The sequence below is a fragment of the Alnus glutinosa genome, chromosome 4 (genome assembly GCF_958979055.1).
Source record: "Alnus glutinosa chromosome 4, dhAlnGlut1.1, whole genome shotgun sequence".
NCBI lineage: Eukaryota > Viridiplantae > Streptophyta > Magnoliopsida > Fagales > Betulaceae > Alnus > Alnus glutinosa.
In genome coordinates, this window is record NC_084889.1 from 11,141,417 (window position 1) to 11,168,834 (window position 27,418).

A 27,418-nucleotide genomic window follows, 5' to 3' on the forward strand; every position below is an offset into this window, starting at 1 on the left:
GAAGCATTGAGACTCTTCTCAAACTTACCTCTAGCATGGAAATCACTTAAAACCTTCATAATATCCACTCTTAGCACATCCCAGCAAGCTTGGAAGAACGCCATAGAGAAACCATCAAGGCCCGACGCCTTGTCACCAACCATCGCTTTCACAACCTTCCTCACCTCCTCCTCTCCAAAATCTCTCTCCCACCAACAAGCCTCAAACTCCAAAATGGAGTCAAAGGAAAGACCATCCACCAAAGGCCTCCAACAACATTGCTATAACTTTTGATAGAATTGGCCAACATGCTCGTTGATCTCTACCTTATTGGTAGAGAGACTACCACCAATCAATAAGGAGTCTATAGAAGTATACCTTCTATTAGAGTTTTCAATGGCGTGAAAAAATTTAGTGCACTTATCGCCGTCCTTTAACACCAACACCCTTGATTTCTGCCTCCAACTCACCTCCTCCATGAGAGTAGAACATTCAAGCTCACTAAGAACTTCTACCTTCTTGGTTTTCTCCTCCGCGCCTAAGGCCCTCCCTTCTTCAATGACATCAAAAACCCATAATTCTTCTAGAAGATTCCTCTTTTTCCTTTCAACATTGCCAAACACCTCATTCCATTTCTTCAAATCAAGTTTCAAAGCCTTAAGTTTACGTGCTAAGACAAAACTAGGCATACCTTGGAAATGGTACAAATCCCACCACTGTTTCACCAAGCCCACAAAACCTTCCACCTTTAGCCACATGTTTTCAAATTTGAAGGGCCTACTCCCCTTTAGGGCATCGCCACAATCAAGAAGGATGGGGAAATGATCCGAGCAAAGGCGAGGGAGCCTTTTCTAGGACACATCCGGAAACAAAGCTTCCCACTCCAGGGAGATAAAAAATCTATCAATCCTAGACCACACAGGGGGGGATCACATGAAATCGACCATGTATAGGCACCACCACCAAGAGGAAGGTCCATCAGACCCTGATTAGAAATAAAATTATATCACTCCATCATGGCAGAACATAAACAAGTCGCACCTGACATTAAACTCCCCCCCAATACACCAAGTCAAGTTCCACCAACTAAGCAAGCCAGCTAGTTCATCCCATAAAAGCCTTCTATCCCTATTCAAATTAGGGCCATAAACACTTGCAACCGCCCATGTGGAATGATTAGCAATGTTCCTGAAGGAGACAGCCAAGGAGTATACCCCCACACACTCATCAACCTTCTCCACCACCTTTTTATCCCACATGATCAGGATAGCCCCTAAAGCCCCACTGGAATCCAAACAGCACCAATCCACATGACTACAACTCCATGAATTGAGCAAAATACTACACGACATAGCATCAAGCTTGGTTTCTTGAATGCAAACAATGTTCACCTTCCAATTTTTGAGCAAATTCCTAACTTTCAAACATTTACTCCCCTCGTTCAACCCTCGCACGTTCCAAGAAAGAATCCTTGGCTTCATAAAAACACCAGACATGCCCTCACCTTTCCTTTAACACGACTAGAGCACTCACCTGTAGCATTGTAGTTAACTGAACACTCCAAATTCTTGAGCTCCCTTCTAGCTTTCAAACCACGTTTGGAGAGGGCAGCCATCGCCTCGAGCCAACGTTCCTCTTTATGAAAGGTCAAGAGGGCCAAAAGTTGATCCTTATGTCCCTCACAGGAGATCCCCACAATGGGATAAATCTCCTTCGCACGCTACACAGCCCAATTGAAGTGTCCCGGTTCACCTATCGAACATGGAGAATAAGAACCCAAAGGAGAAAGAAGATTGCCTTCTCCATCCCTCTTACTCTCATCCAAAAGGCACAAAGTGCCAGCTCTACCTTCCTCTCCATACCTATCAAACTCACCCCCTAGGCACAAAATACCAGCGCTACCTTCCTCTTCAGGAATTTGATCCCCCTCTTGAGATGGAGCCAAAACAGGGAGCAAGAGCAACAAAACCTACCTTATCTGGCGAACCCAGCTTTTCCCCACTGTCTGGCACCACAAAGGTTGAAGAGGAATCCCCCAACTCAAACTCAGCCCGGAAACCTTAGAAAGAATCATACACCGTGACCCGAGAAACACCCAAAGAGGAGACCACAGCTGGAAAGAACTGTGCTACAGAGCCACCAGCGGAAACAGACCTTGCCGAAGGAGACCCAGCCTGCTAAACATCATCACTGGCGATCATAGCGACGGGAACTCTCTCCGACGGGATCTAGGCTCAGAGCTAACCATTCAGCAGAAGCAAGAAAGGATCACCGACCTTCTGTCGCCTATGAAGAATACCCAGCTGTCAAGATTCACAGTCGCCGGAATGAGCACAACCTCTTGTGATGACTAACCAACGAGCTTAACACATGGCGAAACGAGAACAGTGCCACTGGCACCCTTTGGCCTTATCGAAGAAGACCCATCAAGCCTAACATCACCAGACACTGTCACCGGGACCAAAACAACCTCCGGCGAAAATACCAACAAAACAAAACACAGATTGGGAGAGCTAGGGACCCCCTAACCCATACCCAGACTCGGCATAGACTCGAGCTCCATCCCAAACTTCAGATTGGGTTTGGGATTGCACACGAGCCTAGCTTTACTCTTGGGAGCCCATCTCTTGCCCACCTTCTTACGCCCAGCACCATTGGGCTTTTGGGCAAGCCCACACTTCTCAATCCCTTCTAGAATACTCAGCAAAGCTCGATCCACCTCAGTCTTTAACCTCACGAGTTGTCCCTTCCACGCCCAAAGGGGAGATTGCAACTTCCCCTTTACAATCAACATGTCCTTCCCCACGTTTTCAACACTAGAATGGCAAGCTAAGTTGCCTTGAGTTAAGGAGCTAATCTTGACATCAAAGAGAGGCAAACCCAACAGATAATCGATGTCAATGTGATCCTTACCCAGCGGGTCACCTAACCGCACCGTCGATGCCTTCTCTGACACTGAGTAGTTGGCCTCTGACCTCAACACCTCCACATAAGACAGCGCACCATTTTCACCAAGAGTGTCAATCCCTCCGGTAAGTGTAGAATTCAAAATCATCCCTGGCCCACCTAACTTCCCAGACTTCTTCTCCACTGGAGTTGGAACAAGCCCAAACCCAATCAAAGCTTCAAGAAACGCTTTCACCTTACCCAAACTCAGCGGAAAAACAGCTCCAGCACCGCCCTACACAACCCTTAGGTATCAGAATGAGCACCCTTCGGCCACCCACAGCGTTAACCACCACCTCCAAGAACCTGTCAGAGTTATTGCCATCTCTCCTAACGATGAGGACCTTCGATCCCACTCTAAAGGACTTGACAAACTCCTTAGCATCAGTGAACCACATCAATTCCTCCATCGTCAATACCAAACATGTGGTACATTGTGCTCCCAAAAACACCAACCCGGAGAAGCCCCTCCTCCTTTCTTCCAACCTCACCACTGAGGCTCCTTTCACCACCGAGAACAAAGGTTTTAGCCTCCACGAAAAACCACCACTCCATTAAAGAGCAATGATCATAACCTCTATTTATAAGAGGACCGAACCCTAAAACCCTAGTAACTATAAATCACATGCAAAACTGCATTTTCTTTCAGCCACAAAACATAAATGCAGCAATCATACAGAAAAAAGAAATAAAATACCTCAACTATTCTACTCAAAAGTAAAATTTCATACCAAAAGATTGATGAAGTCCTTTCACAGCATCAAAATTCTTGTATGTATAGCCAACAAAGCTTAGATCTTTTGGAGTTAATAGCATCTGCATGATGTAAGTAGTAGAATCATCAAACTTCATACTAATTCTAAGAACAATAACAGGATTAAAAATGGTAGGATTCATATAAATAGCAGACAGATGTCTAGAGAAACTGACAAACTTTTTGATTGACAACAAACACTAAACTCAAAAGAAAGGAATGACTGTGATGTTGTAACATTTCTTTGCTTTGGGTCCTATTATACGGTTTTTGTCCCAACTACTAAGACTTGGTTTTTGGGGCAGAGAGAGTGAGAGAGGAAGAGATGTTTTTCATGCTACAACATTAAAGTCATTCCTTTCTTTTAGGTTTAGTGTTCATTGCCAATAAAAAACTTTTTCATATCAGAAAATAAAGCATGTGGGATAATAATCAAAGTGACACTAGTTATTTTTCTTTTTCCCCTCGATGCTTATTTCCCATTACAAGCCAATGCTCCATATTTAATACAAACACACACACACACAAACACAGCATAATAGTGACAAACCTTCCGTGAAGGGCCCGAGCCAGTTCTTGCTGGGGTTGGAGGATCCAACTAAAAACAAATTCCAAGTTTCCAATTCATGAGATACGGAAATCTATAAAGGCATAGTATAGAGATAAAAGTAATTTCAATGGCAAGTGTACACTCGGTCACGATGTTGCAATGATGTAGTTTTGCACTTTCACCGGTTTATGAATGTTACTGCTTGTTGTGGCGACACCATAATAGCAACTAATGTATAAATTTTTTTAATTAATGAGAAAATCATCCATTAAATTTTATCACAATAATAATAGCTCCTGAATCTTAATGAGCAAAAGTGAGGTCCAGTAAGTATCCCAAAATAAAATCTGCGGCTGCTGGTGGTGGAAGTAGGATTTAGCAGTAGTAGAGGTAGCACATGAATGACAGTAGAAGCAACAATAATAGTATGATGACAAAAAATCAGTAGCAATAAAAGTATAGTGCAGATGAGTTGTACTTCATCAAATTTCATAAAGTTCTGCGTATCTAGCTCCCCATTGACTTCTGGCTTGAATGCTGCTTCCATTTCGTAGAGTTTATCCCACACGACATCCTTGAACCAAGGATGAGCCTGATGCAACAGAGTTTTCATAATGCAGAACATAAGACTAACAGAATCCTTGCAACATTTTGGCAAATAAAAAGACTTACTTTAATTTGGTGGGCCCCTCCAGTACCAAGCCTATGTTCAACATCACACAACAACCTGCAAATGAGGTCCTTGGCCTCAGATGTCAACCTTGCTTCTTCTGGAAATCTTAAGTGATTTTTCCAATGAATAATCTGAAAGCAATTGACAAATAGAATGACAGTAAAGAAGTGTGTAGCCGTCTGTTTAAATAGATATGATTGATGGACTACTAAAGTCAAATATGAGGAGATAGTTCAGAAAACTGGCAACAGCAGCAGCAGAAAAAAGCAGGGAAATAGAGAAGATGACAAAAGAAAAGGTTAAGTGTAACAATAAAGATGGTGTTACAACTTTCATTTTTAACACGGGGAGAGGGGGAGATGGTGTTTCTCCAAAATGCATCAACTTCTGAATACTGACATAGTTTAAAGATCATAAAGGGCAAACAAACTTTTTTTCCAACAAAAGTCCAATGAAACCATAGTTATCAAATGTTCGAACGCTCTTAGGCATGGTTCACTGCTCATCTAGGAAAGTGGCCAACATACATTATAATGTAAATTATGTGAACATTGCATTTCGATATAATAATAATAATAATATAATTTCTATTGGTATGTTTTGTATAGTGAGATTAAAGAAGAAACACAACGGAATTGCATTAAGTTTTGTTTTATGCCGGGGGAGGGATAAAGAGAGAGAGAGAGAGAGAGAGAGACAAGTGTGAAGGACCATTCACATCAAAGCGTCAATGATATTCACTAATGGTAACAGTATTATGAAGTACAAGAAAAATAATAATACATGTCGATACACCATTTTACCCCTCCTAATTTTCCAATATTCATTTCATTTTTGTTTGGGCACCTAGAATTTTAGTTTGGACACCTAAAAAATTATGTTCTGAGAATGATGTCCAAGCCAACAGAATTAAATTTAGAAGACTAACTAAGTCATTTGCTTCAATTTTGGGCTCACTTGAAAAGGTTCAATTGAAAATTGAAGGTTTTATTTAAAAATATTGGGGGAAATTGCACCATTGGACCCTGTGGTTGACAAATTACAAATCGCTCCCTTTCCTATCAAAATTAATTCAAAAATTCATGTGGTTGGCTTAATTTACAAATTGCTCCCTCGAGTCAAATTTTGTAAAATTTTTAACAAATTCCATTAGGCGTAACGTCAGCGCCAATAAGATGGCGACATGTATCGATCATAATAAAAAAAAACTATTAAAAATACAAATAAATAAAACTTCAAAAATTATTTAAAAAAAAAATGAAAAGAAAAAAAAGGGTGGCCTGCGCACCACCCCCAAAGGCATCTAGGGGTGGCGTGCGACCACCCCTTTTTTTCTTTTCATTTTTTTTTTTTTTAAAATAATTGTTTAAGTTTTATTTATTTATATTTTTAATAGATTTATATTTTTTAATATGATCGACACATGTCACCATCTTATTGGCGCTAACGTGACACCTAACGGAATCTGTCAAAATTTTTAATAGAATTCGACTCCAATGAGCAATTTGTAAATTAAGTCAACTTCAGGAATCTCTGAATTAATTTTGATATCAGAGAGAGCGATTTGTAATTTAGGCTAACCACATGCTTCAATTTTGGGCACACTTGAAAAAGTACAATTGAAAATTGAAGGTTTTGTTTAAAAATATTGGTTAAGAGTTTCCTTTCACTTAACCACAAATCCAGCCACCCAATATCAGTAAATATGGTATCATCACGCAGATCATTGAAAATCCATTTGATTTGTGTTTTTTACCTAAATATTGAAAGATTTGACTAATTCTATAATACCTTAGTCCCATATTGGGAAGGTGAGCAGCTCACATAGAGAGTGGGTGGTTTACAAAGACACTCATGGGTGTTAAGTTTTACATTGCTTACTTACTAGGTGAAACTGGACTTTATAAGTGATTTTAGGGAAGCTCCAAATTGATTAGTCCTTTTAGGGTGATAGCACATATGTGGCTAGCGTTTTTCCTTTTGTCGTTACAGATGGTATCAGAGCCATTCAGTAATGCCATGTGGTAAGCACTGCATGACGTGACCTTAATAAGGACGTCAGGAGTTTAAGGAGAGAGTTTGTAACACTCCAATCCCATATTGGGAAGATAAGTAGCTCATATAGAGAATGGATGGTTTATAAAAACACACATGGATGCTAAGTCCCACATTGCTTACTAAGTGAAACTGAACTTTATAAGTGATTCTAAAAAAGCTCAATTGACTATTCCTTTTGTGGTGATAACGTAGATCTGGCTAGCACTTTTTTCTAGGCTATCACAATAACATCTCAATCCCACATTGATTAGATGAATAGCCCACATAGAATTAGTGGATTATAAAAGGCACTCATGGGTGTTAAGTCTCACATTGGTTCTTTACTAGGTGAGACTGTGCTTTACAAATGATTCTAAGGAGCTCCAAATTAAATAATCATTTTGGAGTGATAGCGCAGATATGACTAGTGTTTTCCCGAGGTCATTACATGTTCAAACAATATTGGATGAAAGCAATCAAGGTATTGCTCGAAAGCCCACGAGACAAGCTTTGATCAGTCCATTATGTGGTGAAAATAGCAAGAAATGAGATTGAACTCACGAAAACAAAGAGTAGAAGTGTTCAAAATACATTTAGACAGCTATTTTCACATGGTCATAACTCCAAGCATAGGAAGCCTCAAAGTGCAAAAGCAGTGTGTACATAAGGTTAATTCACAAGCTTTCCAACGTCACCTTACTTGAGTCGGATCGAGGCTTAAAAGCCTAGAACCAAAGGCACGAAAGTGAAAAGCTTGTTGGCAATGCTGGCCTCCACGCAATGGTGATCTCAAAGCATATCACTGTGTGAAACTAGAAATTGTATTCTACAACCCCATTGAACCACTTTTCAATTAAAACTCGTGATCATTAAGAAAAACCCTAGTCGAAGTGAAAATTCATTAACTGAATGGTTAGACTTAGAATATTTTATTTTCTTCCCACTTTCCAAGTTTAATAAGTTCTAGACCCCTAACCCAACCACGGTGAAATTAGTGTCATTTGCAAGAGACATCACGAGCTTTCCAATCACACCAAGAATAACTCAACCAAAGGTTGGGAACACTGTGCCGAAATATAGAAAGTCAACAGGTTGAGTATGTCTGCCAAGGGAGGGCCAAGACAGCCCATGCATGGGCATTGTGCATCACATGCAGGGGCTGTGTGATGCACTGGGGTGGTGTGTCATACACTACCCCCATGCGCAAGTGACTCTAAAACCTCATACAACACCTCTCAAATTTCATCAGAAATTCCCAGAAAAAGGCTGCTCAGCTTTATTGCCAACCTTTCTAAATGCTTCTTCGAGCTCTATGGGATCGTCATGTCACCTCTCGAAATCAAAGCCATGAAGATAGAATCACAATCCAATCTCCTCAATTTCCATGTTCGTGATCATGACCTAAGCACTCACGTGGCCCAACACTCATTTCCTTGTAATATCGTTTATGTAAATGGTTACTTTATATTACATATAAATAAGGAAAGGAATTAACAAAAATAGTTTAAAAATTTAAACTCCCAAGGAATAAAAGGTTGTAACACCCCAAAAAGTTTGTCCCATATTAGGAAGATGAATGGCACACATTGAGTGGGTGATTTTTTTTTTTATAAGTGCATTGAGTGAGTGAATTATAAGATGTTTATCAGTGCTAAGTCCTACATTAGTTCCTTACTCAGTGAAAATAGGCTTTATAAGTAATTCTAGGGAGCTTTGCAACTTAACTAATCATGCTAAAGTGATAATGTAGATTTGTCTAGTGCTTTCCCTAAGCCATTACAAATGATATCAGAGCAACCTAGTAACATAATGTGGCGCTAAGGCATTGCATGACACGGACTCTAACAAGGACATCAGGATTTGAGTGGGGGAGATTGTGACACTTCAAAAAGTTAGTCTCACATTGCGAAAATGAATTGCCCACATTGAATAGGAGGATTATAAATGTGCTCATGAGTACTAAATCTCACATTAGTTCTTTATAAGGTGAGACTATGCCTTATAAATGATTCTAGGAAACTCCTATTACAACTTGATTAGTCATTTCAGAGTGCTACAATAGATGTATCTAGCGCTTTCCTTAAGTTGTTACAAAGGTTGAATTTGAAGTCTAGGGATAAATTTGGAATATTTTTTTTACAGCAAATGATTTTTCCAATCTTGGAATGGAAATGTATTTGCATGGGGGCCAAAAAATTGTTTTATGCTTAGTTATAATTAGAAAAGAACTAGCAAATATTTCACAGGTTTCACTGCTTTTAGAAAATAGCTTTCTTTGCCCTAGAAAAATTTACAGTTATTATCTTAGCATGCTGTCTGATCTTGCTTTTGTTCTACTTGCGCTAGATACATTGTTTGCATTTTTTGTGATCGGTGTTTCTGTACACTCCAATGGATAGATCATCAACCCATGAAGGCAAATGATTGGTATACTCCAAGAGTGCATGTTGAAACATCAATCATTATGTTGTTCTCCCAGTGTGTTAGGAATAGATTAAAACTCAACCTCCACCAAACAACAAATCACTTTGGCCCTAACAAGCTTATGATGGACAGGGTGACGAGATCTAGATAGTGAAGAGTTCATAGATATCCAAAGCGAAAGTTGCAAGTGTTCATATACTCGGTATGAGGGAAGGGTATAGGATTAGCTTGTTCGAGAAAGAAAAAATGTTTGATCTCCTTGAGTTGCATTGAAATTTCAAATTCATTTTGGCACCACCCCTTCGACAACCCGTCATTTTCCAAAACATTTTTGAAATCCTAAAACATGTTTTCATTGTTTTCTTTCCAACATTTATTGTTTTCCAAAACCCAAAAAATGTGTTTCATTGGTTTCTTCCTTTTCCCTCATAATAAAAATCAATGGTAACCTCTTTCATGTGTCATTCTTGATGCATACAAGATACCTAGAGAGATATCCCTGCAAAACCAATATATATATATATATATATATATATATATATATATATATATATATATATATATATATATATTACATTAAAATAGTTACTTGCAAGGCAGCTTCCTCACGGATAACTGAATTTTTTAAACTAAATCTTTAGTTCGAGACATGATTTACCTAATTTAGTTTTTTTTTAATATAAGTAATGTGTATCATAAAATCAACTAGTTTTGTTAATCAAATCAACTAGATATAGATGACCAATTACACCTTAGAATCTCAATTATCGGTGACAACTCCCAAGCATTTCTCATTTCTTAGATCAATCATATCCAACATAGTCATATGCTTGTTGCTGATGGGGTTGGAATCCACCTTGGTACCATCCTATAAGTCTGAGTATCAACAACACCAACCAACATAGAAACATAATCCAGCTCGAAGAAGCAAGAGTTTTAGAAATCAGATATAGTAATGGAAACACTTTTCCTTTGACACAACCAGTTTGAAAGCAAAACCTCCATAGTTGTTTCAGCATATCCTTCACAAACATCGCAGAGTAACATCAATTCTTAAAACTCCTACCATATGCATGTACTCTATTGTGAGAAATCGCAAAGAAGCAGAAAAGAACATAATAAAAATAATCTAATCACACAGGACACCAAGATTTACGTGGTTCGGTTTAACAAGCCTACATCCATAAGCAGAGACAACCAATCAGAAATTCCATTATCCAAAGATGGAGTACAAAGATAAGTAAAGAGAAAACCACTCAAACTCAAAGTTCCAATAGACCCAAAACTCACTCTCAAACAAATGAAAAATCTAACCAAAAAAAAAAAATACTTTAATTCTCTAAGTGTCGTTGGGCGCCGCAAAAGTATGAGACTTTTGCTGCCCTCTCGTTCTCTCTCTCCCATTGTCTCTCTTTCTCATGGCTGAAGTCTCTCTTTTTCATGTTTTTTTTTTTTATAAGTAAGAAAACTTTATTAAAATAAGCGAAAAGCGCTCCTAAGTACACAGAAAGTATACACATGAACACCCAGCTAGCCCACAGAAGAAAACCCACAAGAACCTACGCACACACAAATCCCGAAGGCCCCAAAAACCCAAAATCCAAAAGAAACTCCCATAAAGCCCAAACTACAAAATACATCCCAGAAGATACCCCCACCCAAAAAACATGAAAACACCCCCAAAACCTTAAACCCGAAATACAAGCAAACCCAAAAAACAGAGGGAAAAACCCAAGAACAACAACCCTCACAAGATCCTGAGCAAAAACCAAAAGCCTTAGGAACGACCCACAAACCAACCCAAGCATACAACTCTACAACATAAGGTTCTTTCCTTTCCTACTCCTAGCGGAAGGCTTAGTCTCGCCATAGTTGATAAAGCTATGTAGATTCAGAAGCTCCCTCTTACCTTTGGACTTTTAGCGCGATATCATCTTGTCACGCTGAAATTCTTCTTCCATGGCATCCCGAATTGCCAACGCCTCCTTCCTAAAAGCACCCTCTGACGCCCAATCCAAAGGCAAAACATCCCAAAAATCAACATCATCCTCCCAAACCACAATCTCCCCGTTATGATCAAAACTAATTGGCCAATTCCGAGATTGGGAGAAACCCTTACCCTCAACAGGAGAAGGACTGGAGCAGCCTCTAGGAGGGGAGGAATGCCCGACTATCCCCCCATCAAAGAACTTCCGTGGCGAAGAGGAAGTGGTTGGCAAAACCGGGCGAGGATTGAGAAACCCCTTTCTAAGAAAGTCCTCCATCACTGGAGGCTCAGCAACCTTCTTCGCTGGAGTCTCTGCAACCGAAGACTTCTTAACAGCTAAGTCGGCGACCATCTTTGAGGCTTTCAGGGAATCTGAAAGTAGCACATCATTCCACTTCCACGAAACCCGTTCCCTAAGAACCCTCGCCTTCCTGATATACCTCTGAAAAGGCTTAGAAACCACGGGAGGAGAAGAGCGCAGCTTCTCCCCCAACTCAGTAGCTCCAGCGGAAGGAGAGGCCGTGAGTTGGGATACTGCCAGAGAAGCACCGAAAGACTTAAAGGCAGTGACCCGGCTAGTATCCACCTTCAAACTACTAGACCCTCCCCCTGAAGAAGAAGACCGAACTGGAAAAGCCCCTGGAACTGCCGGCGACGAGGTCTCCGGCCGAAAAGACGGCACAGAAAAGGAAAAAGACGCCCCTGGAACTACTATACCCTTCCCCGACGAAACAGCCTCCAAACCCCTAGGAGGAGGACGCGCCAGAGAGAACCCAGAAGAAGACGAACCAACCGGAAGAGCCCCTGGAACTGCTGACGACGAGGGCCCCGGCCGAGACGGCGCCGGAAAAGGAGGCGTCCCTAGTTCGATCGCCGTATGAGCTTTAGGTTTCGGTAGAAGTCGGGCCAAGCAAAAACCAGAACATTTTCGACCTAGGCCAGACCCGGCAAGCCGGCCCAAACAAATCCTAATAGTCCGGCCCAAAACCACTTTCAAATCATTGACCAGCTTGCTCCACGTGCGCATCATAGAACGTTCAAAATTCGAATTTGAACGTGAGGAAGGCTTCTTGTCCAGCGAATCAAGAGACCGGTCTTTAACCAACGGATCATGTGGGCAACCCACCGCCGAGCTCAAAACTAGCTCAGAATGAGTCGGCGCCGAGAGGGGATCAAGAGCACCCAGCTACTCCGGCGAAACCCTCAACCCGGAACGAGGTTCCCCCACCAAGGGCAACTTATTCACAGCAGAGGTCGGAACCGAGCACAACACCTCCACAAAGGACGGCCCCGTCCACTTTGAGGCCAAGCCCATACTCGGCCCTAGCACCTTCGCATCCTTCTTGATCGACGAAGACGAAGAGCCTTGCCCGCTACCCACCGTAGAAGAGAGGAAATCGACAGCCTTACGCAACTCGCCGGAGAATTTCTGCCATCCCCACCACGACCCTCAGGGATGATAATGAAGCCTTTCCGACTGCCCAAACCAAATACTGTCGCCTCTAAGAATCGCCCAGTTCTGTTCCCACCCCTCCGAGCAATCAGAATTTTCGAACCTTCTCGGAAAGACTTAACAAATTCTTGATCTTCCGGAATACCCATTAGCACCTCCAACGTCGACGCTAACCAATTAGAGCACTGAGCACTCAGTACGACCTCACCCAGAAATTTATTTCTCTTCTCCACCACCCTCAGTACCGACACCCCATCCAAAGCCGCGAATGCAAAAGACTTCGCCTCCACAGAAAATTTCTTCTCCATCTCGCTACACCCTCGGAAAACAGACGTCCAAACCTGAATGTTTACATCGCCGAGACAGTGATACACCCAACCAGAGTAGCACCGACTGACTTCCCTACGAGAAACACAACCTACAATTCCTGCAAACCGAAACTCGGACCCTAAAAATGCACGAAAGCTGCTAGCAAAGAGAGAAGTCCAAGTTCGGCCAAAACAAGGACTACCAGGCGGTGATGTTTGCTCTCCTGCTTGGAGAATGAAAGAACAAACACATGGGCCCACCAAGTCACAACATCACAAATCTCCACCTAGACTTGAATTCCATCAACTCCCCTACGCAAATCTCCTCATCACGTCTCCACCAACACCACTAAGGGTAATTACAAGCTACAAACATTAATCAAGTTCAAGCAATGAACTTGAGAACCTTAAATGGTTTAGTCAACATGTCCACTGGATTTTCTGCCGTAACAATTTTCTTCACTGTGATATGACCCTGTGTAACCTCCCGAAGAAAATGATATCCGACATCAATGTATTTGGACCTCTCATGATACATTTGATTTTTGGTCAAATGTATTGCGCTTTGGCTATCGCCTAACACAACAGTTTCATCTTGCTGCAAACCCTAATCGCCAACTAGACGCCTTAACCAAACTGCTTATTTCATTGCCTCTATCGCTACCATATTGTAACAATCCAGGAAAATTGCTAGCTATATCTGCGCTATTACCCCAAAAGGACTAGTCAATTTGAAGATTCCCTAGAATCACTTATAAAACCTAATTTTACCAAGTAAGCAATGTGGGACTTAGTACCCATGAATATCTTTATAAACCACCCACTCTATGTAGGCTACTCATCTTCCTAATATGGGACTGGGGTGTTACACATATACAATACCTCAATCATAGACAAAGCAATTGTAGATAGTAATGTCTCCTTCCAACTAATGAAACACTTCGAGTGAAAACCTATCAAAGATCTCCTCTTATCTAGATCACCAACATAATTTGAATCAACATGCCCAATGACATTGAAATCGATACTACTGCCTTTGTCATAGACCAAACTAACATATGTAGTGCCCCGTGGATATCCAAGTATCCATTTCATTGTCTGCTAATGAACCTTGCCCGGATTGGCCACGTGCAACAAACAACACCGACTGCCTAAGAAATGTCTAGACGAGCGCAAACCATAGCATACATGATGCTCCCATCTGCGCTGAAGCCAGGAACACGTGAGAACTACTCCTCTTCCTCACTCTGCAGTAATAAAGCTGCTAAAGTCTTAAATGAGTGGCAAGTACTCACTGGTTTAGAATTTTGCATACCAAAGCGTCTAAGTACTTTATCAATGTCTTTTTTTTTTTTGTGATAGTATAACTTTCCCGCTTTCCTATCCCAATGAATCTTCATCACTAGGATTTTCTTTGCAACACCCAAATTCTTCATTTCAAACTCATCACCCTAACTAAGATTTCAATATCTTAATCTCTAACATGCTTTTAGCAGCAATAAGCATGTCATCCATATAGAGCAATAAATAGACAAAAGAACCATCTGACAATTGTTTGTAGTAGACACAGCTATCAAAGCTACTTCAAGTGTAACCATGTCCAACCATAACGCTGTCAAAGTGCTTGCATCACTGCCTCGGAGACTGTTTCAAACCATATAATGATCTCCTCAATCAACAAACATAATCTTATTTTCCTTCAACAATGAACCCCTCTGGCTTATGCATATAGATAGTTTTTTCAAGCTCACCATGTAGAAACGATGTTTTCACATCAAGTTGCTCAAGTTTCAAATCAAATAGAGCAACCATGGCAAGCAACACGAGAATAGAGATATTTTTCACAACAGGAGAGTAAACTTCATTAAAGTCTATGCCCTCTCTTTGACTATAGCCATTTACAACCATACGTGCCTTGTACCTAGCATCTTCAACCCCCAAAATCCCTTCCTTTTTCTTGAAGACTCATTTGCACCCAACTCTTTGTGACCTTAGGCAATTTTACGAATTCCCAAGTCTGATTCTTATGAAGAAATTCAATCTCCTCAATCATGCTAACAACCCATTGTGCAAACTCATTACTTATGACAACTTCTAAAAAAGTCTAAGGCTCTTGAACTCCAGTTTCCTCCGCCACAATGAGTGCATGCGCTACCAAATCTACATAGTCATATCTCTGAGGTGGCCTAATCTGCCTCCTCTATCTACCAGTCACAATGTTGCACTCTTGCTCTTCTTATGAATCATCATCATCATAACTGAAACCATGCACATTTGAATGGGCTGATTTCAAGTGCCATCTTGCACCCTATGTGAAGCTCCACCTCATTACTATAACCATACTCTTTTCCTGTAGACACAACAAACTCCTTCCTCAGGTGAAGCATGGCAGATTTATCAAACACAACATCCCTACCATTAAAGCACAAGGACTCTTATCCAAGAGTCCGAGTGTTGAGGGTCTCTTAGCTTCAACCGAAGATAAGAGTTTTAGATAACCTTGAGTTTGAATTATAATTGGTTAGACTTAGATCAGAATAGGTTTAGATCAAACCTATATCTAACCGTGTATATCTATTTAGATTAGAACAGTCCTAGTTCAAATCAATCTATACCAATGTATATCTCATCCTAACCGTGTATATCATATAGCTAGAGTATATCTCTAAAGAGGTAGTAGCTGAATCAAACTCTTGTAACCGATTGCTATATATACAAGTGCAATCAACTTGATACAGTAAGGTTGAAAAACATTATTCAAAGAGAAATCTTTTATGGTATCAGAGCAACAAAAAAACTAATCGTCTACTCATCTTTCCTGTTTCCTTCTTTTTCTTCTCAATGGCCGAATCTATTGTTACCACCGATTCCAGCTCCACCACCCAATCTTCTGCGTTCAATATCCCACATATGAATCACTCGCCTTCCATCAAACTGACCAAGGACAATTACATGGCCTGGCAATTTCAACTCCTTGCATATCTTCGAGGACAAGATGTGTATGGATTCATTGATGGCACGGTTTTTCCTCCTGTTCAACTGATAGTGAATCCTGTCACTACCCCTGGAGCTCCCGTGATGATTGCCAACCCGGAATATCTCTCCTGGTATCAACGAGATCAGCTCATCATCAGCGTGCTGGTCTCCACCCTATCTGACTCCTATGTCTCCCATGCCGTGGGCTGCACCACATCTCGTGCACTATGGGAATCGCTAGAGAAAATGTTTGCTTCCCAAGCTCATGCCTGGATTATGCAAGTTCACTTCCAATTTGCTACCTTAAAGAAAGGTAATTCCTCCATAACCGACTATTTCCACAAGCTGAAAACTCTCAACGACACACTTGCTGCATGTGGCCAACCTCTCAACGACTTTGAAGCCGTCTCCTTCCTGTTAGCTAGACTTGGATTTGATCCTTTAGTCACCTCAGTCACTACTCGGGTTGATCACATCTCCCGAGATGATATCTATGGTTTGCTCCTCGCCCATGAGATGCGCCTCGAGCAGCAACTGGCCAACACAGATATCTCCAATGCCACTGCCCATGTCACTACCAGAAACTCTGGCAATTCTGGCCAGCGTGATCGCAGCTTCAATACTGTCCGTGGCCATGGTTTCCCAAATGGACGTGGCTATCGTGCCCCCTTTCATGGCGGACGTGGTCAAGTTTCTGGTATCCGTGGTCGTGGCCATGCAAGATCCTCTCGACCTCTCTGTCAAATATGCAACAAACTGGGCCACTATGCTACCACTTGCTATCAACGGTTTGATCAGACTTCTCAGAATGACGCTCAGCCCCCTCTGCAGGCCTTCTACTCCTCTCCTAGCCTACCAACCGATGACAGTTGGTATCCTGATTCCGAAGCTACTCACCATCTCACTCATGACCTGAACAACCTCACGTTGTCCTCTGATGGTTACACGGGTTCTGACCAAATCCGGGTGGGAAATGGTAAAGGTTTGTCTATCCATAATATTGGCTCTGCTACTTTGTCTTCTCCATGTCGTTCGTTTCTTCTTAAACAATTGATGCATGTCCCTTCTATTTGCAAAAATCTTTTGTCTGTCCGTCAATTTGCTCATGATAACAATGTATATTTTGAGTTTCACTCTTCTTTTTTTGTCATCAAGGACTGTCAAACCAAGTCAATCCTTCACCGGGGTCCACATAAGAACGGCCTTTATCAGCTGCTGCCTTCTCCCACTTCTTCTCCATCTCCATACTCTCTTGTTGGTGAAAGGACTTCCGCTAATCAATGGCGCAAACGCTTGGGTCACCCTTCTCTACGAACTGTTAAGTACGTAATTTCCAAGTTTTCCCTTCCTGCTTTTTCCAATAAGCTGAATGCTTCTTGTGTCTCCTGCCAACAAGCTAAAGCACATCAGCTTCCCTTCTCGGCCTCTACTTCAGTTTTTAATCTTCCTTTAGAGTTAATTTTTTCAGACGTATGGGGTCCTTCCCCTGTTGTCTCCTCTAATGGGAACAAGTACTATGTTTCCTTTGTTGATGCTTTCAGCCGATTTACTTGGCTCTTTCCAATTCAATGCAAATCTGATGTCTTTTTTGTTTTTCTCCAATCTCAATCTATGGTTGAACGTCTCTTTAACACTAAAATCAAACAAATTCAAACTGATTGGGGTGGGGAATTTCGTCCTTTAAATACATTCTTCCATAAACATGGCATTCTCCATCGCATTTCATGTCCTCATACACATCGACAACAAGGATGTGTTGATCGCAAACATAGACACATCATTGATACATCCCTTGCCCTTCTTGCTGAAAGTCACGTTCCCAAAACGTTTTGGGATGAAGCTTGCCAAACTTCATGTTATCTCATCAATCAGCTCCCCACACCAGCCCTACAAAATCTCTCCCCTTTCCAAAAGCTTTTTAATCGCAGCCCCAATTACAATTTTTTAAGAATCTTTGGCTGTGCTTGTTTTCCTAATCTCCTTCCATATAATCAACACAAATTTGACTTTCGGTCCAAAGAATGTGTATTCTTAGGGTATAGGCGAAACCATAAAGGCTACAAATGTTTTCATATCCCAACAGCCCACATGTACATCTCTCGTGATGTTGTGTTCCATGAACACTCCTTCCCTTTTTTTTCTCATTCATCACCATCTACTCCTAATTTGCAGGCTTCATCTACATTATTACCATCCTCCTTAACAATACCTTCCTACCCGGTCAGTTCTCCATCTGCAGCAGTAAGTCCTCCTTCTTCCCCTCCTCTATCTCCTTCTGCATCAAGTGTTTCATCCGATTCCTTAGAGTCCTCTGTTGTGTCTCATTCCCCTCCTTCTTGTCCTGCTCCCACCCGGTTACATCTAATGGTCACTCGTGCACAAAATCAGATTGTGCAACCGCGGATCTTCACAGATGGCAGAGTTAAATATACTATATCTCGGGCTCTACTTGTTGTACATGATGTAGCACTTACAGAACGTACCTGCTATTCCAATGCTGTCAAAGTACCTGAGTGGAGGCAAGCTATGCAAACTGAGTTTAATGCTCTTCTCCAAAACCAAACTTGGACTCTAGTCCCTCCTCAGCAAGCTACAAATCTGGTACGCTGCAAGTGGGTGTTCAAAGTTAAAAGTAAGGCGGATGGGTCCATCGAAAGGCATAAAGCTTGCCTTGTAGCTAAAGGTTTTCATCAACAAGCTGGTCTAGACTATGAGGAGACTTTCAGTCTGTTAAACCTACAACCATTCGGACAGTGTTATCTTTGGCTTATTCTCGCGGATGGGATATGCGCCAAATTGACATCCAAAACGCATTTCTACATGGCTACCTAGATGAAGAAGTATATATGACTCAACCACCCGGTTTCTCTCATCCAAGCCTACCAAATCATGTTTGTAAGCTACAAAAAGCCCTCTATGGCTTGAAACGAGCACCAAGGGCTTGGTTTGCACGACTGAGTAACAGGCTTCTTGAACTGGGTTTTACTAGTTCTAAGGCAGATTCTTCTCTTTTTACTTTACGGACTTCATCATTAACTATGTTTGTTTTAGTCTATGTTGATGATATCATCATCACTGCCTCTGTTCCAGCAGCTATTTCAGATCTTTTGCAGCAGCTTCGGATGTCATTTGCAATCAAAGATCTTGGCAAACTAAACTATTTTCTCGGTGTGAAAGTCACTCCTCTGAAAACTAGTCTTTTACTCTCCCAAAGACGTTACATCCTTAACTTACTCAAGCGTACAAATATGTTGGAAGTTAAGCCCCTCTCCTCTCTCATGTCGTCTTCCAGCTCTCTCTCAGCATTTGATGGTGATTCCATGGAAGACCCTTTGCTCTATCAAAGCACCGTGAGATCCTTGCAATATTTATCACTCACACGCCCAGACTTGGCTTTTGCAATAAACCGGGTGTGTCAGTTCATGCACAAGCCTTCTAAACTCCATTGGCAAGCTGTCAAAAGGATACTACAATACCTAAAGCACATGGTCTCTCATGGCCTCCTACTCACTTAGTCGAATATATCCACACTTGAAGCTTTCTCCGATGCGGATTGGGTAATAAGCCTGGATGATCGCAAGTCTACTGGAGGATATTGTGTATTTTTGGGTTCAAATATGATTTCTTGGAGTTCTAAGAAACATCCCACAATGTCTAGATCGAGTACCGAAGCTGAGTATAAGTCGGTTGCCAATGCCACAGCCGAACTGCTATGGATTCAATATCTTCTCTAGGATCTTGGTGTTCAGCTCCCTTCTCCTCCAAAGTTATGGTGTGATAACATTGGCGCCACATACTTGGTAGCCAACCCGGTTTTCCATGCTATAACTAAACATGTGGAAATAGATTTCCACTTCGTTCGTGATCATGTTGCTGCCAAGACTCTACACATTCTGTTCATCCCCAGCAAAGAGCAAATTGCTGATGTTCTCACCAAACCAATTGTTTCCAACCGGTTTCAATGCTTCTGCTCCAAGCTCAACGTGCACCCTAACCCGCTAACCTTGAGGGGGGATGTTAAAGCACAAGGACTCTAATCCAAGAGTCCGAGTGTTGAGGGTCTCTTAGCTTCAACCGAAGATAAGAGTTTTAGATAACCTTGGGTTTGAATTATAATTGGTTAGACTTAGATCAAAATAGGTTTAGATCAAACCTATATCTAATCGTGTATATCTATTTAGATTAGAATAGTCCTAGTTCAAATCAATCTCTACCAATGTATATCTCATCCTAACCGTGTATATCATATAGCTAGAGTATATCTCTAAAAAGGTAGTAGCTGAATCAAACTCTTGTAACCGATTGCTCTATATACAAGTGCAATCAACCTGATACGGTAAGGTTAAAAAACATTATTCAAAGAGAAATCTTTTACCTACTAACTATAAGCTTAGGTGATTTGGGATCAGAGTACTACAATCTATATCATTTCACCCCATCAGCATAGCCAAGAAATATACATTCATTTGTCCAAAGCTTAAGCTTACCCTCATTCACATAACAATAAGCAAAACAACCAAAAGTTTTCAAATTCGAATAATCAGTAAAAGTACCAAACCATACCTCATAAAAAGTTTTACAACCAATAGCAATCGATGGAGAACAACTAACAAAATAGCAAGCTATATTGACCACCTCAGCCAAGAAATTCTTAGACAATCCAGCATTTGAAAGCATGCAACATGCTCTCTCCAAGAGAGACATGCTTATTTGTTCAAAAACCTCATTCTGTTGTGGAGTTTGTCTAACTGTACGATGTCTAGCGATGCCTTCATTCTTGCAAAATTTATCAAAATCACCACTACAAAATTGCATGCAATTGTCTGTACTGAGTCCCTTAATTTTCTTCCCAGTCCGATTCTCAACTAACACCTTCCATGTTACGTACCTAGGGTATATAACACGGGCATTATTGGAATTATATTTATACCTTCTTTAATAGAATAATTAGGTTAGGTTCTTAAATAAGGTAAGAGTGTATTGTCTTTAGGAAAGAATAATAGATTATTATTATTAGGAAAATAAGGAGTTTTGCTCATAAAGCAATATCTCCAATAGGAAAGAAATAAGAGAATTAATTATTGTCTCTTGGAAAGAATAATAAGGAGTCTTGCTCATAAAGCAATATCTCCAATAGGAAGGAAATAAGAGAATTAATGACCCCATTAGGTTTAGTAATATTTATGTAATATTTACTTATTTATCGTTCCCATATTTTCAGATTTGTAACCCTATAAATAGGGTATTGAAGAATGAAATAAAGAAAAGAAGAAAATTATTATAATTCAGCTCTTGTAGTTGATTAGGAGTTTTTTAGGGTTTCTCGAATAATCTTAACTTTAGGAGGCCTAGGATACCTCGAATACCCTACTATCCCACGCACTTCTCCATCCAAATTATACACCAATCATCCCCCGTTACGGAGGACCGTAACATTCCATTGCTTGAAAATGATGAACACATCAATTTTCTTCTTCAAAAAATATACCCAACCTTTTCTTGAATTATCATTAATAAATGTCATAAAATACCGAGCATCACCCTTCAATGGAACCTAAGAGGAAAAAGATCTCAATAGATATAATCCATTATACCATTCATTCTATGGATACATGTACTGAACTTGACTCTGCACTGCTTCTCAAAGACACAATGCTCACAAAAGTCAAGTGTTCATGTTTTCTAATCACAAAGCAAACACCCCCCACCCCACCACCCTTGCTCAAGATTGCCATACCACCCAACTCCATATGCCATAACCTAGTAGTAATTGAATCTAGATCATCTAAAGAAGATACAACAACTAAACTTGTCACCATACTGCCCTGAAAAAAATAAAGGTCATCAACCTTGCTACCTTTCATCACAACCAATAAGCCTTTACTAACTCTAATGACTCTACCTTCACCAAAATACTTATATCCAAAGGAGTCCAAAATGCCCAAAAAAAATAAGAGGTTTCTTCAAATCTAGTATATGTCAAACATCTGTCACAGTTCTAACAATTCCGTCAGGGATCCTTATTCTAATTGTACTGATACCAACAATCTTACAGGCTACATCGTTTCCAATCAAAACCAAACCACTATTGATTGACTCATAGGTAGTAAACCAATCCCTTTTAATAGCATGCAACTCAAATTGACATTTCATTTAACAGTAACTTCAATCAAGGCTAAAGTAAAGATCTCTATTCCAAGACATGCCATTTACTAGACAAAGGAACATTTAATTATTATTATTATTATTAGTTGATAAGGAACATTTAATTATTGTAAATTAGCCCAAACTAACGTGGCCACGCAGAAGTTTTATACTTATAGAAATTGAACTTCCAATGTGGAGAGTTTTGAGAAGTTTTATACTTATAGAAATTGAACTTCCATGTGGAGATTTTGAGCATGTTACCTTTCTGCATGCAGTTATTGGGTCGTCTGAATAAAAAGGAGGGTAACCAACAAGCATTTCATACATTATTGCTCCCAACGACCACCTGTTTGAAGTCCAAATAACTAAGTACATCGCAATATCTCAAAAAAGGGGAACAGAAGTAGCATTAAGTACATGCATAGTATACAAAAAACTAAATTTGTCTTAAAAATGGAATTTGAAAAAATAGAAAGCAAAAAAAAAAAGTCACAAATATACTTATCTATCCAATAGGGAAAAAAAATTGTAAAATATCAGAAACCATACTAATGTTTTAGTATAAACATATTACACATACGCACAAACATAGAATTCAAGATGCCATCACTTTGTTAAAACCGCAATATGTAGAGGTTAAATATAGCTTTCTACAAGGAGAGCTAGGGCTTTTCTTGTACCTATACTGAAAAGCTAATAAAATTTTCTCAACGCGCCCTCCACACACAACAAATAAAAGATCAATGTGAGAACTTTAGACAAATTTTCAATAGAATTAGCAATCTTAGTAATTGATTTCTCCTTAAAGAAAATTGTATATGAGAAGTAGACAGAAGTAGAAACACTCTTATTTATTAAGCGTTTGTTTAAACACTAGCAATACAATGAAAGTTCATCACTCCTTAAAAAGACAATTAAGATTTCTCCAGCCCTTTTCAGCGCGACAAAAGCGCATGAATGGCATTTCAAAGTTCAAGGTCACAACTTACTTCATCAATGACAAGAAAAACAAATGAACTTAGACATTGACAATCTGAAAAGAGAAATAGAAGACTAAATGCAAAGGAAAAACTACTTCTAACATCAGGAATTAGCAACATCTATGGCAACTCTGAAAGAACCATAAAATAGAAAACATTTCAGTCTAGACTAACCAGTCGCATTCCATTCCATATCCCTTCTTCTGTAACACTTCAGGAGCTATATAATCTGGTGTGCCGACAGTTGAAAAGGCCTTTCCAAACAAAAAAAAAAAACAATTATGAATAAAGAAATGCTTTATAATTTTAAAGCAACAATAGTGCATGAGCAAACTAGTAATTTTATGACCGTAATATAGGCATCTTTATTGTTTGTGTACATGGATCTAAAAGTTTCAGGGATTGTACCTTTTAGCCATAGTGATATTATTTTGCAAATTCACTTCCAAACCTAAAATAGCTGACATGGAAACTCTAACAATATCCTGATGGGTGGGTGGGTGGGTTGGGTTTTTGGGGATCAGTGTGACTCAACTAGCAAATGTGACATGCAGTAGGAGAGCCTTGCAGTGGGCCATTGCCTCAATAATATATCACATTCCAGTCAGAAAAGAAAGAAAGAAGAGCATGCTTTCATCTATCAATTATCTGCAAAAGAATTTTTTTTTTGATAAGTGCAAATTTTATATATAACAACGTAAGGCGCCCCTAGTCATATCAGCAAAAGAATGACCTCTTCAACTAATAATTTACATCATTTTTGAGACATTGTCATATTTGTCCTACTATATAAACTGAAATAAACTTTGAAGAGACATACTCCATCAATATACCACCGAAATTAGCTTACCAACTTCCTCCTGTTCATCTGCCAGTGCTGAAGCTGTTCAAGGGGGCTTTTCCAAGTCCTCCCATTATCCGCATCAGGAAAGCATCCATCGACATCCATTGGTTCCGTCAAATTTTCATCCCTGGTACTATTTTCATGCAGTGCAGATAAAGTAGTGCAATCGAGAGGCTTACAAAGGCCAAAATCTGAGAGCTTCATGTGACCATTTTTGTCCAAAAGAAGGTTGTCAGGCTTGATATCTCTGAAAAGAAAGTGAAGGTAAGCTTATGAGACATGTTAATATTTAACACATTAGAATTATCGGCCCAAATTACAACAGTTCCAGCATCTAACTCATTAATTGGATGACATCACACCGGCAGTCTATATTCACCTATGAATGTAATTGTGTCTGTGAATAGACTCTATGGCCAGGACACTCTGTGCAATGTAAAATCTAGCCACATTTTCTGTTAAGGTCTCTTCCCTCATCAGCAGAGTCATTATGTCACCACCAGGCAGATATTCCATAATCAAATATAAGTACTCTGCATCCTGAAACGAGTAATAAAGTTTCACAATGCAATGGCTTGCAACTTCTGCCAGCAAGTTCCTCTCAGCTCTTACATGTTCCACCTACGACCAAAAATGCCACATCACAAAAATCAACCAAACATGCCCAAACAAAATTCAAGGAGTACATGGTTTTAGGATATAAATGGAGGCAGCACATTCAATAAAGTGTAGCAACATTGTCAAAAGATTAGATATGAAGTACATAAAACTTTAAAATATATAAAATCTATTGATAAAATTGACATATAACATTAAAAAATTGGCTAGTTTCATCCCACACATGACATAAACTTGTGGAAATGAGTAAATTCTCTTTTGCCTAACAAAAAAAACGAAGACAAGATCTTTTTTTCATTTTAAGAAAAATCCTAGATAAATCCAGCAACAGCCAAAGCACTTTAGGGATTACAATAAAGATGAAAAATTAAAAGGTACATAGCGAAGATCTTTAATATACAGGAAATTTGATAAGCATTAGAAAGTATACTTGGGGTCGATAATAATCCAAGAGTGCAGTAATACAAGGGAAAGGTGATGACCATTTGGTGCAAATGGTAACTAATAGGTAAATCAGGAAACGAAAAAGTAACCCCTTCAAGTTAAGCTTCAGTTGTAGGTTCTGTAGGAAACATGATTCATGTTCTCACCTGTCCTCTGATAAGCATTTCAGATTTCTTCAACTTTTTCATGGCATAAATATTTCCGGATTTCTTCTCCCGACACAATCGGACCTGTAGATTGGGAAAGTCTAAGCGAAAAAAATGCTAAATAGTCATTTCATAACAGGCTTATATAAGAAGCAAGCAGTTGGTCAAATATTTTCTATGACTATCAAGCCAATTATAGATTTTTCAATGCATTGCAAGTATATTATGGACAATCCTGACCTCACCAAAGGCCCCCCTCCCAATAATGGTCAAAAGCTCAAAATCATCAACGCATATCCTGTGCCTTTTAAGTCGCATAAATTCTGTCTCTTTTCGCTCTAAATCTTTGATCAGGTTGATCTGTTCCTCCTTGGGCACATCTGAGGAAGCTAATTTCCTCTCTAACACCCATCGTCTGCAATGGAGACAAACCAAATATAGGTTATTACTTATCTAACTGAAACTTTGCATTGCAATCTTTATTCTATATATTTTGTTAGGGTGTCTCTGACCCAATTTAGTTAAGATCAATTGCGACGAATGCACACAGTCAACCGCAGAGTGTTCGACCTGAGCTGTTCGGTTCTTTAATTTTAAATTTCAATTCTCTATCTCTAAATATGTATGACCTCAAATTCTCTTGATCCATCATCTTAGCCAATCATTCCCCACTTATGGAGAGTGAAATCATTGTGAAAGTGAAGCAGCTCCTGTTACACAGGACAGTATCAAACTCTGGAGTCCCTCTTGACATGGTTCTCATTTGAGTGGCCTCCCTGATTTGGAAGCGACACTCTACTGGAATTCTCTTATTCGCTTTAAGATAAACCTTTTGTCTTTGCCCATGATTTTCTCCATCTAATAATCTAGTAAATATAGAGTAATTAGATGTATCAACCATATCATACAAAGACAGAATGGCCAAAATAACACATTAACCCAGCTGGATCAGATTCAAGAACTCCCCTTTGATCCCTGGGGAAATGATGGGAAAATAAGCTTATATTTCAAACTTATAATTTTTTGAGTCTAAAGCCAACAGTAAAATTACCCTCTTTTGAGTCTCACTTGAGTGGACCTTCCTGTTCCTAAATGCCCAATAATTTGATAGATTCTTTACTAATCCTACATTTTCAGAGCTACCAACCAAAGAAACTGAAAATACTTAAATAACAAGATCTAAGCTGCGCATGCACTGTGCCTAGTTAAAGGCAACTAAAACTCCAAAATTGGTAGTTAAAATTAATTTCCTTTCCTACATTTTCCTCTAAAATAAATTCAGTCGCATAGCATAATCAATCCCTACTCTACCTCTCTTTCCGCTCTCGAATGTTCTTCATCTGAGCTCTGTAGTGGTTCTCTATGAACTGCTTCGCTGCGGCCACCTTCTCCATCGTCAAGCTCGAACCAGTCATCTCCTCTTCCTCCTTTCGCTCCTCCTCCATTCGCTCTCTCTTCACTCTCTCAGAGAAAGAGCTCTTGTTTATTGCAACGACGAGGAGACGATGCAAGCTAGAGAACCTCAAAACCCCTCTGGCCAAACCCGATTGTTTAGCGTCCTCCTTCTCCGCTGCGTCGGCGGCTTATACACAATCATCGCCTCAACCCTCACTCAAACGCCACGTGGCTGTTTAAAATACCAACAGCCACTTTTTAGAAACGTGGCGGCATCATACGGCAGGTCAGGTTGGATTTTTTGTTTGTGGAGAGTAGGGGATGAGAGCTCTTTATTAATTAATTAATAGAAAGTTTCACGATAGTTGTCAGAAGGCGAGTGATGTGTCTCACGCTCTAGGTAGCGTGCGTGGGAAGCACTCCACGTTGCGGTAGGTCAAAGTGTCACTGTCAGATCTTCAGTGACGCATTTCGGGCCATTTTCGGCACATTCTACTATTCTTGTACATCTACACCAGTACACCACGAGGAGTCCCATCATTCGCGGTGGTTGGGACGTGTTTACCACTCGCCTTGAAAAGATTGTCGACATATTAAATTCTCGGTCAGTGATTGGCTGTCTCTGCTTAAACAGCCTATGTTGCGAGTTGCTCTTTCCTTTTCGTTTTCTCCCTCACACATGTTTTTTTATTTTTTATTTTTCTAGTCCTCCCACACATGTATTTGCTCTGCTGATGGGCTCCGCGGATCCGAGGCA

At 40.1% G+C, this 27,418-nt stretch overlaps 1 protein-coding gene across 3 annotated transcripts in view; it reads right to left on the reverse strand.

Moving 5' to 3' along the window:
- Positions 1–26,829, reverse strand: part of LOC133867439 (uncharacterized) — a 31,059-nt gene extending 4,230 nt beyond the window's left edge. For all 3 annotated transcript variants that reach the window (XM_062304205.1, XM_062304204.1, XM_062304203.1), the window contains exons 1-11: positions 26,578–26,829; positions 25,507–25,681; positions 25,267–25,350; positions 24,438–24,679; positions 24,065–24,305; positions 23,389–23,468; positions 22,496–22,580; positions 4,902–5,033; positions 4,708–4,821; positions 4,230–4,277; positions 3,657–3,741 (exon numbers count right to left, since the gene is read on the reverse strand). In XM_062304205.1, coding sequence (XP_062160189.1) covers positions 3,657–3,741; positions 4,230–4,277; positions 4,708–4,821; positions 4,902–5,033; positions 22,496–22,580; positions 23,389–23,468; positions 24,065–24,305; positions 24,438–24,679; positions 25,267–25,350; positions 25,507–25,681; positions 26,578–26,711 — 1,420 coding nt within the window. In that variant the 5' untranslated portion in view covers positions 26,712–26,829. The remainder of the gene's footprint in view (positions 1–3,656; positions 3,742–4,229; positions 4,278–4,707; positions 4,822–4,901; positions 5,034–22,495; positions 22,581–23,388; positions 23,469–24,064; positions 24,306–24,437; positions 24,680–25,266; positions 25,351–25,506; positions 25,682–26,577) is intronic.
- Positions 26,830–27,418: the final 589 nt, after the last annotated feature.